The sequence below is a fragment of the Desmodus rotundus genome, chromosome 5 (genome assembly GCF_022682495.2).
Source record: "Desmodus rotundus isolate HL8 chromosome 5, HLdesRot8A.1, whole genome shotgun sequence".
NCBI classification, from domain to species: domain Eukaryota; kingdom Metazoa; phylum Chordata; class Mammalia; order Chiroptera; family Phyllostomidae; genus Desmodus; species Desmodus rotundus.
The window spans coordinates 15,483,007-15,496,587 of NC_071391.1; the positions used below are offsets into that span (position 1 = coordinate 15,483,007).

At 48.0% G+C, this 13,581-nt stretch overlaps 1 protein-coding gene across 2 annotated transcripts in view; it reads right to left on the reverse strand.

Annotated features, from left to right (window-relative positions):
- Positions 1–13,581, reverse strand: part of EXT2 (exostosin glycosyltransferase 2) — a 127,902-nt gene that overhangs the window by 99,550 nt on the left and 14,771 nt on the right. For both annotated transcript variants that reach the window (XM_053923876.1, XM_053923875.1), the window contains exons 4-6: positions 9,979–10,095; positions 2,458–2,653; positions 513–652 (exon numbers count right to left, since the gene is read on the reverse strand). In XM_053923876.1, the coding sequence (XP_053779851.1) occupies positions 513–652; positions 2,458–2,653; positions 9,979–10,095 (453 nt within the window). The remainder of the gene's footprint in view (positions 1–512; positions 653–2,457; positions 2,654–9,978; positions 10,096–13,581) is intronic.

A 13,581-nucleotide genomic window follows, 5' to 3' on the forward strand; every position in this document is an offset into this window, starting at 1 on the left:
TGAAGACCCCAGAGCACTGGTGCTCAACGGGGCCGCAAACTGTACGTGGGGAGCTTTAAAATCCAGCATTCCTGAGGACAAAGCCCAGGCATTTTTAAAAGTTCTCCAGGTAAGTATATTCTAGTCTCTACAAACCACTGCTTTTGGCCAAGAGTTGGTAAATGCTTTCTGTAAAGAGCCAGAGAGTAAATGTTTTAGGCTTTGTGAGCCATATAATCTCTGCGGCAACCACCGCAGCACAAGAAGAGCCACAGACAATATGTAAGTAAAAGGGTGGGGCTGAGTTTCAGTAAAACTCTATTTACAAAAACCGGCAATCTGCCATGTTTGGCTCACAGGCCTCCGTGTGCCAACCTCTAGGCCAATGGACTGACTCTCCTGAAGGAAAATACAGCAAAACAATCTAAAGAAGTTGTTCTCGCACCAAGGGATGCGTCGCAAGTACTCGGGGGCTCTAAAACCTAATCCGCACAGAACCACTCCTGTGAAGCTTTTTAGAAGGTAACACCCACCTCTTCCAGTCAAGAACTTCGGAGAAAGGCAAGATGTAGGAGTCTGCAATGACAACTGGGACACAGCCAGCCCGTAAGATGTCACTCAATACCGCCTGGCCCAGCCGAGCGCCACGAAGGACCACACAGAAAGTAGCCTCCTGTAGGAACAGAAGCAGAAATAGGGGATTATAAGCCAGTTTTGCTGACCCGCCTGCTCGGATCCCTGCAGAGCATGAAGTTCTCCCAAAGGCTGAAGCCAAGCGACACTGAGGCATCCTGACAAAAATGCTACAGGATAAGAGCTCGCACCAGTAAAACCTGGAAGTTCACTGGCTGCAACATTTCACATTTCCGCCCTTCAGCACTATTTCAGTGCCTCCTCTGTTGATATCCTGAAAATGTAAACCCACGTCCAGGTCTTCCTCGGGACACTGGCCAGTGTGACTCCCCACAGGCTGGTCTCCTTCAGCTCCAGCGTACCACGTGAATGCACTGAGGCACTGTGGCTGGATGTCACACTTTCCGCAGCCCACCCTGTAATGGAGCTATTTTGTCTGGGCACCGGGCTCTCTAGAGGACCCCCTAAAGGGAAGGCATGGAGTCTCCTTTCATCCTTCCACTCCCCTCCGCATCTGGCAGTGTGCTCTGCACACCGAAGATATTCATTTCATGAGCGCAATGCCTTTGAAAACATGTTAAGACAGATACCTTCTATTTAGAAAAATAAATCAAACAAAATGCGAAATCTCAAAAGATTTCTTTCCCACTCACTTCCTCGATGTGGGGAACATTTGGGGAAATAAGAGAGGCACAGGAGAAAACACAGTTGCAATAGGTAAAACAAAGTAAGAAAAGACTATGTATAACACTCAGTTTCTCCCAGTTTTTGCCTCTTTAGGAGAAAAACAATTTTTTAAAGACAAGCTATTTAATCTTTAAAGCTAGAGAAAAGGAACATTTAGATGAAAACATGGAGAAACTCAATATGCCAAACTCCTCTGGGGACAAACGAGGAAAGCAGCAGGGGGCAAAGAAGAGAGTCCCGGACCGGAGGGCACCGCAGGTGCAGGTGGACAGCCCGGCCTGCCCCGTGGAGTCGGCATCCAGATGCTGACGGCGTGCTGATAGCCATTCTTCCTGTCTAGACAAAGGTTACTGTAAATACCCCTGTTCTCACCCCCACTGTTATCACTCAGACATTCCAGAGGAGATGCAGCCCTTTCTGAGAGGAGGTATTTTAACAATCTCAGCATGGGCCAGTTCTCTTTGGAGATTAAAAAAAAAGATCACACCAGCTCCTTGATATTTCTCCTTGAAGTAACCTGTCTGCACTCTAAATATTTAAGTGAACAAAGCTCCGTGTCTCCTTTCCTAGCCCCCATGCTCTTGGAATGCCAAACGTCCTGCTTCTAACACATCCCCAAGGACTGCTCTGCCGGTGGTTGTGAAAGTACCGCCACTCCCGATTTAGGTACAGGACCAGCAGGGCATGCTAAGCGGGGCAGAACACCAAAACACAGAACAATGACTAAAAATAAAAGCCTGTGCTCCCGGGGAAAGCTGACTGTGGCCTTGTGGGGTAGTGTAGCCAGAAGACACAAGCTGCCACTCACAAAAGTCTCTCCGACTGGCTTACGAATACAGGGGTGAAGGCAAAACTCATCTGCCTACTTTGTCTATGGGGCTTCTTTGCAAATCTAGCACATTTGCATGTTTGAAGTACAATGAGTATTTGAAAGGTGTGTGGACACTCGCAGGCCAAGAAGCTTGGCACAAGCGGCATGCCAGACCCGAGGAGGCAGCTGCATGTCTGTGCAGCCAGGAAAGGGTGATACGGCACTTCCTTCTCCCCTCGGGAAACTCTCCCGGCTGCGAGTGGAGAGCAGCTCCTGTTTGTCGGGGCTAACTTCACTTTGCAGACCTGACCTCCACTGCGCCTTGAGAGGGAATGAGGGACACTCACCTGCAGCACCTGGGGGTAATCGAAGACCTGGTGCTGGTGGCAGCGCTTGCGGATGGAAAGGACGTCCTCAGAGAGGTTGGAGCACTTATCCAGTACTAGCACGGACTCTCCGTGCTTGGCCTGAAGGGCTCCCAGTTCCTCTCGGTACTCAGGATGGAGGGCCATCTGAGATGACAGGAGGAAGTACCGCCGGGGCCTACAAAGGAGGAAAACGGTGACGGCAAGCTGCCGCGGGTACGTTAGGCAACGTAAGGCACGCTCCGACATCCAACATCCGGCAGTAAGTGTTTCCTCACCAGTCTTCACAGCCCTTGATGTTGGGGGAAATAATGCTCTGTAGCATGGCTGAATGTCCAAAATACTATATGAGAGAGTAAGGTAGGGCTCATTCACATGCTGAAACGTTATGCAATAGTTAAGGATTTTATTGGGAAAACGTTCTTAATGTTTTGAGAAAATGCTTACAATATGCCAAGCTTAGAGAGCATCCTATAAATACAGGTGTATGTTGAAAAAGAGAAAAACTGACTGACTGGTTACCTGGTTGGTCGACTGACTGGAAGAACCATCAACATGTTATCATTAGTCGTACCTGGTTCTCTGACCAGAAGAGCAGCTGAGAGCTGGCACCCTTCAAACAGGAACAGAGGGAAACTCAATGGGCAGCACTGGCTGTAAAACCGAGAGAGCTGAAAGACTGCTTCCGGCTGTTGAACGGCACCCTGACGCTACGAGGGATAGAGAGCGCCCATGGGGAAGGCCACCTGGACATGAGCCAGACCGAACCGGTAAGTGAGGACAAGCGAAAAAAATCCTTACCAGAGGATGGAATCAGTCTCAACATCTGAATAGCAGGGACGTGTAGCAGAAAGCAGAGTGAGGGAAGGATCCCCGAGGGTCTAGTGTCATTAAGATCACCGTAGGAGATAAAAACTCAACCACTAAGTTAGGCCAGAAGTCCAGGGCAAAATTAGGGGGAGACCAGATGGTAATTCCCTCTCAGAAGGCAAGATTCCCAGAAAACAGAGAGGGTACAGTGCATAAACACTCTATAGGTTGAGAGACCACTAGAAAAGAATAACATAAAGTAGGTTCCGGGAGAAACGAACTACCCATCACACCTGGAAGTAGTATTCATTTAAATCTCCCGCTAACTGGTACAGGCCAGGGAAAATACAAGGGCCATGCATCTCATGGGCTGGGTGCTGACGCAGCCTACTCAGAAGAAACGACCAAGAACCTGTATTCTGTGAAGCATCCCTCTCTTTTTTTTCCTTTGCTTTGGGGAGAAAGGAAGGTAATTGCTTTTGTTTTTTTGTTTCTTAGACTTACATCGAGGTTTACACATCCAATGCCAAAGAACGATCAATCATTCTCCAGCTGAGGTCGTCACTTTTACTGAGCATCAAGCTTCAGGCCCAAACACATAGAGCGAAGTGGGAAGGGGAGCCCTTGCCGGCAAGACACACTCCAGAAAACAGAGCAAAACACACCGCAGCCAGATCGCTCATAGATCCTCAGATCCGTTTCTTTTGGGAATTTCTTTGTAGAACTGAACTAAAAGCAAAGGGCATCTCTCACACCACAGTGAGCAAAGAAAGGAATAGCAGAGTCCCTAGAACCTCACTGTCCAATAGCCACATCAGGACATTTAAATTAAAATTAATTAAAATGTGCCCTGGCTGATGTGGCTCAGTTGGTTGGAGTGCTGCCCCCTGACCGAAGGGTGGCAGGTCCACTTCCCAGTCAGGACACAGACCTGGGCTGTGGGTTCAATCCCCGGTCCAGGTGTGTACAATCCCCAGTCTGGGTGCCTACACGAGGCAGCCAATCAATGTTTCTCTCACATCAATGTTTCTCTCTTCCCCTTCCTCTCTCTCTCTAAAAGCAATGAAAAAACATCCACAAGTGAGGATAAAAAAATTTTTGAGTTTTTTTATTACAAATCAGAAAACTTTTTGTTTAGAAATTATAGTGAAAAGTTATGCATTGAGTTAAGGCTAAATGGCCTCTAAGGTCCGTCCAATCCTTAAGGCTGGTACACGGTACTTGCTGGATGCTTCTGGAGATTTCTACGTGAGCAGAGACGTTAGCATAGAATGGGTGCTCTTCACTGTCTAGAGTAAGAACAGACATGCTGGCCTCGAAGAGGGTGTCCGCACGGGAAGAGGTCCTGTCTGCACTAGGAGACGGCCCACATGGAGCATCGAAGCCCTTGTGGGGTAAGACCTTCTACTTGGGGAAGGGCAGGGAGGCAGCCCGGCAGGGAGTAGGAAAGCCCGAAAAGGGTGACCCAGGTCTCTGCACTGTAGGCAGGGGCAGAGGTAGCTACCGCAACCCAGCATGGGATGCTGGCGACCAGGTGAGGTTCGGAGGGCATGTGGGGATCCAGAACAGTGTCAGAGCCCAGGCGGGTTGAAAAGTTCGCCCCCCCAGTTGTGGGGAGGGTGATGGCAATGGTGATATTATCCCAATGTGGGGTGTTGGAACCCAAAAAGGGTGAGGAGGGCATCTATGCTTGGGGGTGGCCGGTGGAGGGAGGGGAGCAGCTGTAGGAGCTCCATGTGGGGAGGGGGCAGGTGTTGGACCCAAGTGCGGGTAAAGAGGGCATCTGGGCAGTGAGGCGGGGGCAGTGGCAGCAACAGAATCTTGGTTACGTGCACGAGGGTCGATCAAGTAAGTAAAGGTATTGAGGGTCATGGGAGCCAGACTGCTCACTGTCAGAGGAGGGAGTTCCACACATGGACTGGGGACACCGACAGAGGTACGTGGTTTTCAGCATGCACACATTCAGAGGGAGACTCACCCACATAGATACAGAACTAACACAGATGTTAACGTGTGGTGCTCAGGGAAACTCCCAGGTAAGGAAAGACCCAAAAGACCACGGCTTAGACTTCACAGTTCGGAAACAAAATTCCACTTCAGAGGGTCAGTCACCAGTGCCGCTGGGTGCCTCCCCCCCCCACTGCTCCATTTCCAAGACACGTGTGTGCACGTGAACAACAGTCTAGAGCCGCTGCCCGCTCCTTGCCGGCTCTCCCTGCCTGACAGATGGCTGACTGAGCGAGCCCGTTCCAGCTTTAAGCAAACAAAATGTTCAGGTGGAATTTGTTTTTCTCTTCAGGACTGAAGTTACTGGCTATGACTTCCATGTTCCCTCCCAGCAGTGCTGGTATCTAAGTTCAAGTCCCCCTCACAGTAACAGTTGCAAACTCCCAAGCTAGTTCCTTTCAGAGAGAAAATGACAAGAATTCCAGCTGAGGCCAGCACAGCTGTGAGAAGAAGCTATCAATAGCAACAACCCTCAGCTTCCCATTGAAAAAAGAGAGAGAGATTTAAATAAAAATAAAAAACAGAGCTCTTGCTACTCTATATAGCCCTCAAGAGATGTGGGAATTCCCTAAAAAGCAGCTCTCACAAAGAGCAGCAGATCCCAAAAGCTGCCGTGGGGTCACCCGCCCCGCCTCCCGCCTCCGGGGTCCTTGGAAAGGATGATGAGTCTGGAGCCTGTCGTCTTTGCCTTATGTTTTTCTTTTCTGACTTTTTTTTTTTTGAGGTTGGGGGTGGGGGGGGTACAGGGGTATGAGGTGGTTTATAAAAGAAACTCCCCAGCTGCAGGGCCCATCTGTGAGTTCAGATGCAGAAATCCAGCCCCTAGCCAGCAGAGGGAGGATCATGCCCAATGCAGCCTTGAACTTTCTGCTGCTGCCCCTGAAGATACACTGTGTCGGTGTCTAGTTAGCGAACTGTAGAACTTCAAAAACTCCCTGGGGCCTTAAGTCATCTAGTTACAGACCTTAGTGTCAGTTTAAGTATCTATAATCTGTAGAGAGATTCACTAAGAAAAATGGTCAATGTAGCAGTTTAAGTCTTTGAAACAAATTATTTAAAAGTAATTTTTACTGTTCAGAGTGATTTGTTCTTTGTTTTTATTGTCTTAACTTGTTACATCAAAATTTTATTTTTTAATTTAAATTATATTTTATTGTTTATGCTATTACAGTTGTCCTGATTTTTCTCCCTTTGCTCCCCCTCCACCCAGCACCCAACACTCGCTCAGGCTATTCCCAAACCACCGTCCATGGGTCATGTGCATAAGTTCTTTGGCTACTCTATCCCCATGCTGTTCTTTACACCCCCATGGATGTTCTGTAACCACCAATTTATACTTCTTAATTCCTTCACCTTTTTTGCCCATCCCCCTGGCCTCCCTTTGAATCTGGCACCATCAAATTGTTCTCTGTATCTATGATTCTGTTTCTGCTCTGATAGATATGTATTTGTTGCCATTTTATTGTTCATAGTTTTGATCTTCTTCTTCTTAAAGAGGACCCCTTAACACTTTGTATAATCCTGGACGGACTGGTGGTGATGAGGCCTTTAGCTTTTTCTTGTCTCGGAAGCTCTGTACCTGACTGTCCTTCCATTCTAAAGGACAGTTGTAGGCCCTTCCTTGCTTTTCATCACTTTGTCAATTTCTTGCCAGTCCCTCCTAGCCCGCAGTTTCTTTTTGAGAAATCAGCTAACTGTCTTATGGGAGTTCCCTTGTAGGTAAGTAACTGCTTTCCTCTTGCTGCTTTTAAGATTCTCTCTTTGTCTTTAAGCTTTGGCATTTTAATTATGATGTGTCTTGGTGTGGGCCTCTTTGGGTTCATCTTGTTTGGGGCTCTCTTTGGTATGTTTTCTGCCCCAGATTAAGTCTGAAGGGAATTAGGAGTCCTAAACCATATAAGAGAGCTAAATTGTACCAGAGCGATTATATAATACAGAGTTTAGTTCAAGCCGCCTTAGGATAGACAGAGGCCCAGACACGGTCAAGCTGACGCGACAGCCCTGACCCTCACCAGTGCACTCTCTGCCTCGCCCAGGCCTTCTCAGCCGCACACTGCTGACACTGGGGTCCAATAATTCTCGGTGTGGGGCGCTGCCCTGAGCAGATGCCAGGAGGACCCTGCGCAGAACGGAGTTAACACAGCAGGTCTGACTCTTCTCCTTTGAAAGGCTGGCTCTTGGCTAACGTACGGGAACTTTGGTTTGGGAGACATCCCACCACCCCCAGAACTGTGCCCATACTGTTTGTATGAACAACATGGTTCACACTGAACACGTGCTCTCCTTCTGGGAGTCTGGAATTTTCACTCATGTCAAGCACTGACTGCCCACAGAAAAAGCCTGGGTGCTGGGTTTTTAGCACGCTTCCCTGTTGGCAACACGTCAACACAGCGTCACAACTTGTTGCTGGGGGAACTAAGCCCCTCCTGCGTGACACCACTGGGAGATGACCCGTGGACGCCTGCCCTTGTTTCCCTGGACTTCACTTCATGCACCGCTTCCCTCCGTGGACTATGTTTTGTATCCTTTTACTACAATAAGCCACGGTGTGAGCGCAGCCACATGCTGACTCCTATGAGTCCTTCCTGAAACACTCACCCTCAGTCAGAACAGTAAAACACGGCTCCATATGTTGCCTAATGTTCCCAGGGGCACAAAATCAGCCCGGCCGTTCTTGGTCCAAAGAGGCCTCCAGTACAGTTTTGAGCTGAACTGAACTGAATTGAGTTAAACAATTTCCAGAAGAACTTCAGGAACAGTAAAGCAAAGGGTTAAAAAAAAACTTTCAAAAATGACACAACTGATTTAAATTTAAGTAAATGCTCAAAGAAATAGGAAGCAGAGGAGTAAACTTTTTTCAAGTTCAACCGACTTTTCTCTGCTTCATTATAGTTACTATATCTAGTGCTGCGTGAATATGCCAGATGAGGGCACCGGATACGCGACAGAAACTCGTACCACCTGAAGGGCACAAGCCGTGCTGGCACAGAGTCCCCTTTCTCAATTCATGCACAGACAGTGACAGCTGATGGGTATTGTGTTTATGCTGGGGGTGAGGAAAATGTTCTGGAATTAGGTAGAAACCACTGAATTGTATCAAATCAACCCACTGTACACCTAAAGCTTACACACCGTTATACGTACATTATACCTCAATTTTTAAAAACTCAGAGTGCTTCATGTTCAAAGAGTGAATTTTATGGTATATAAGTTATCTCAATTTAAAAAATAAAATAAGTCAACTGTGGGAGTCTACTAACAGAGAAATACCCAGAAAGCAGATCTAAGCAACAAGCTCATGAAGGATCCAACCTTCCTTTGCACTTCTCTGCATTTGCATGGGGCGGAGTAGAAGACGTTTCAGTCTCACCCGCGGCTTTTTATGTGTTGTTTAGGTAACAAATTTGCTACGTCTGCAGTAAGTCCACAGTGTGGTCCCAGCCCACACTACAGGGCGCACACACAGAGGAGAGAGATGCCTTCACTCCGGAGAGGGCTCTGCACAAGGAGCCCGTGAAGGGTCCCCCGGGGACGTCTGGGATGCTTTGGGAAGGCGTCTTGTGTTCTCGAATTATTGCCTTGAGACTCACCCTAAGCCTGAATGCTATATGTAGGCTTTTAAGTCTCCGCCAGTGTATTTCTAGGGGGCAATGTACAAATGAGTCACCTTCGTACAGGAGCACCTGGCACACAAGTAAAGAATCATCATCACGTTTGTTTAAAGTTCATTGACCATCTCACCACGAATGAGCACAACTTAAACAGACTACAGACAAAAATGGGGGACAAAATGCCCCGTACACCCACACTGTCAGCTCTTCATTCACTCACGTGTCCAAAATGTGAGCCAAGCATGTGCCAAGCACGAAGGACATGGCAGTTAAAACGCAAACCAGGCACCAGCTTCACTGCCCCTACAAAACCCGAAATCCAAAGGAGGGGCATCACACAAGTCTCACAACAGGGCGCAGCGAGCGCGCCCCAGCGGAACGCAGGCTTGTTGTGGGTGCAGACAACAGAAGAGCTGGTCCAGGGGCTAGGAAAGTGCCCCCTGAGTAAGTGGTATTCAAGTTGAAGCCTAAAGAACAAGTAGGTCATTAGCCTGATGAAAATGAGAAGAAAGATTTCCAGACAATAGAAAGTTTTGTAGCCCAGAAAAACTGAGAGAGTAAAGCTTGTTCTAAGAACTAAGTTGGTGGGGGGGCAAGCTAGAGATGGAGACAGTGGTCCTGCAATAGAGCAGCCTGGAAGACCTTTTCACGAGTCTGGGCTTTATCCTAAGGGCCACGTGAAGCCAACAGTCAGATGGAAGGGCAGCAGGACCAGAAGCAGGGAGGCCAACTAGGAGGCCGTTTCAGCAATGACAGCAACTGGCGTGTGGCGGGGGCAGGGCAGATGGAAAGGGTAGACAGAGCTGAGAAATATTTAGGATGTAGAATCAGTAAGACTTCACCTTCCGGTACAGAAGTAAGGGAGAGGAAGGAGTAAAGGACACCACGTAGATTCTGATCTGGAAGGCCTGGGAGGTGGCACTGCACATTTACTGAGAGAACACTTGAGGAATGAACAGGATTGGGGTCGGAGGGGATGGCAGTTGCAAGGACCCTGGGCTTCCATTGCTGAGTATGCCCAGGCTGAACACAGTCGGCATTCACAGTACACCTGGCTGTGCCGAATGCAGCTTACCCTGGCCCTCTCTCTGGAAGGTCCACCTCAGCGGACAGCGGACTGTAGACAGGAATGCTGACATCGTAGCCTTGCCGGTAAGTCCACGTAGAAAAGCCACCACCAGCCAACAGAGCCCTGAAAGCAAAAATGTTGTCAAACAATGAGAAAGAAGGTCTTCACTCTGACAAGTTCTGTAGAAAGGGATGGAGGACGGTTAAGTCCTCACTTAACGTCATGGTCAAGTTCTGCGACTATAAGCAAAACGACACATAGCAAAACCGACTGTACCACAGGCTGATGGACACAAACAAGAGCTCAGCTCCTGCTGCATCTCATCGATGTCATAAGGAAACGAAGTTGAACGAAATGACATTACTCAAGGACCTGCCGGAGCTGAGTCTTACTACCAACGACAGCTCATGTGCACTCAGTCATTCTTCCAGAAAGACACTGTGCTCAACGTCTGCCATCGCCTCTCCTGGGCATCAGCTGCGCTCTGGCCCCGAGTTCCCAGCCTGCCTCCAGGGTCCCAGAAGTTGTTCCTTCCTTTCCATTTTTAAAATATATCACAGCCCAGAGGACACCCTCTGAATAGCCAGCCCCTCCACTACCTTATTCAGATCCCATTCACCTCTCCCAAAAGTCATACCCTGGTCTCAACTACAGTTACAGTAACAGGAGTAACAGCAGGTCTGCAGAGAAGACTGGCCGCGCGGGCACTCCCCCACTCACTGACTAGAATCTCGGGAAACAACAGGCACGGAAAGCAGCTGTGACATCTCAGGCTGCATATGTCCCAGCTTCTCTCCAGTTCCAGTTCCCGCCCCAAGCGGTCCTTCCCCCTGCCATCCCAGGGCTATGCATGAACCGCGCGGCCTCTCCCTGCAGTCACCGCCCGTTCAGGTTGCTCAGCCTGGTTAACCCGCTTCCTGATGCAGGCAGCAAGGCCCAGAGTTGGACATTCAGTACTTCTCATGCAGGGTGTGTGCACCAGCTTTTATTCTCAATTAGAAAGCTGTGAACACACTGTTTTAATTGGATCCAGCAAGCAGCAGAATGGCACTTCATCAGAGAAAGGAAGCAGGTGTCGATCACTCTGACTTTCACTGCTCTCTGTCTTTGGGATCCCAAAGCCATCAAAATCACTTCCTAGGGCAATCACTTCCAAGTTTTGCCAGTTCCAGGCATCACACAGTCTAAACCTAAATGTCTGAACTGGGAAACCACACTTTTTGTGATATTGGTTGCTACCAACCCCCCTACCCCCGGGCCTGATGACAGCATACATTCCCTTCCAACATGACCGGTTAAAGTTCAAAGAGTTTCAAACCACCCTGGAAATCCCAATCTGCTTGTTTAAGCTTTCTGAAACCAAGAATTGGTGAGTGAGGTAATGTGCAGGCTCAAAAAAATCACTCCAGCTGCCAGTCTACTCTGTAAAACTCAATGACTATTCTTAACACCAACATACGGTCTTATTTTTCCCGATCAGCACTCAGCAGTGCATGCATCCAGCATGAATCTGGCGGGTTCCACAGCCACGACCACGATGGCGAGCAGACTGTGCGGGCTCCCACGACCTCTGTGCAGAGGAGCACACAGGCCGGCGGTGGGCAGCCCAGGTGCGCCGGGGTCGTGGTGATTAGGTCATCACACCCGCAGCCCACACAGGACAGCGTATGTTCTACCCGCACCCCTCTCGTCTGGGCTGTGGGTGTGAAAGAAAGCAGGGTCTATCACACCACTTTTACAGTTACTCTGCCCCTGAGGCCCTCAACTGAACTCTGTTCCCGGGGGTAAGGTAAGGGTTATGCACCAGTAGTCGAAAAGCATGCAACCCAGAGCGTGTCTTATGTCACAGATCACACACGCCTGATCTCCATCCGTCCTCTCGGAAAGAGCCACGACGGCCATTAGTCACACAGACCTCACACCAGCCCTGTTGTTGACGAGACTTCGACTTTAAGTCACTGTATCTTCTTCTGCCAATGTTTCCATAACATTGTAATGGAGAAAATATTGTAAGCCTCCCTTGCTTTAAAAAACACATGTTTTACATTGACTGAAAAATGAATTTCAGAGAAGCACATTCTGTTTTCCCATTATGTATCCCCAAACCAGAGATCAGTTCCAAAGCTGTAAGAGAGGAGGTAGAAAACCCGCAGCTAAAAAAGTATCGATAGGAGGATCAGACTCACACCAGGCTAAGTGTCGGATCACCCGAAGCGTCCTCTGGCATTGTTAGCGCTTTCCCGGGCTTCCTGCCTCTGCTCAACTCCTCTGGCCCCGAACCCTCCCCAGGGCCCCTTGTACTCACGGTGCCTAGTCCAGGCCCTCGCCCAGATGTTCTCTCTCCTAGTCCTCTCCTCCTCTCTGAGAGTATAAACACAGTTCCTCTGCAAGTTCATTCCTTGCTTTCTTTTACACCACACATGCAATCAGGCCTGCAAATTCTTCAAATATAAAGCTTCAGGTTTTGCAAAAAAAAAAAAAAAATGCTGACCAATTCTGGTCACACAGGGTAGGACAGAAGTAGGTTCACAGCTGTGAGTGCATGGAGCTCGGTTTGCTTATTCCTGTATTATTACTTATTAATTATTGTATTACTGTCCCATGTGAACAACTATACACCTACTTTTGCCCCACCCTGTATTTATTTACTAAATCACACAAACCGTAAAAAATGTCTGTGAGACAGGCAAACTGGAACAGTGGCTAGATATTTAGTGAATACTTGGTAACATTAAAGAATTACCATTAATTTTTTTAGGTATGATAGTAGTACTACAGGTAGGCTTTTCCAAGAGCTCTCATCATGCAGACTCCAACGGGAATGTTTACAAACGTCGTGCTGTAAACACGACGTTTCCCTGCAGATAATCGGGGCGGGAGATGGGGGCACTGGCCTCGGGCTGAGGATGACCGAAGCTGGGGGGCGGGGGGGCCGTGGTGCCAGCATTTCTTTCTTGTACAGGTTTACCATTTTCCATAACAAGTGTAAATTAATAAGTACACACCCACACAAAGTAGAAATTCGTGAGAGGCATGTGTAAAGACAGAACAGTAAGAACCCAAGGTAGTAATATTAGAGAAAGTATCTGGGAAAGCAAAGGCAGTAAAGTAAGGCATGAAAAAGTACAATAGGCCCCCAATTAAGATTTAAATATATGTATTTTTACATATATATATTTAGAGTAGAAAGCCATTGAAAAATACATAGTATTTGAGAACAGTGACTACCTTTCTGTAAGGGGGTGAAAAGAGAGGAGGGTTTGAAAGTGTACTTTTACATTTCATTCTTTATACACTAGAATATGGTTCCAACCTTGTACAAAGAAAGTATACGTGTATCATATGTGTGATTTTTGAAAACTGGAAGAGAAATAAAAACAGATTTAAGCAACATAAAAGATATTTGCTGAGCAGACATTTCCTCCTACCCTGGCCCTAGTGTTTCTCCAAAGTAAAATGAGTCTTAAGTGATCACACCTACGACTTCAGACTTTCAGAGATCTTAGAAGCAATCTCATCTAGTCCATCTGTGTTCTGGTTTCTGAATGATCTGCTGCCACGCAGCTCCTGCTGAAACCATTCTATAAGCATGCTTCTTGCCTCCTCTGA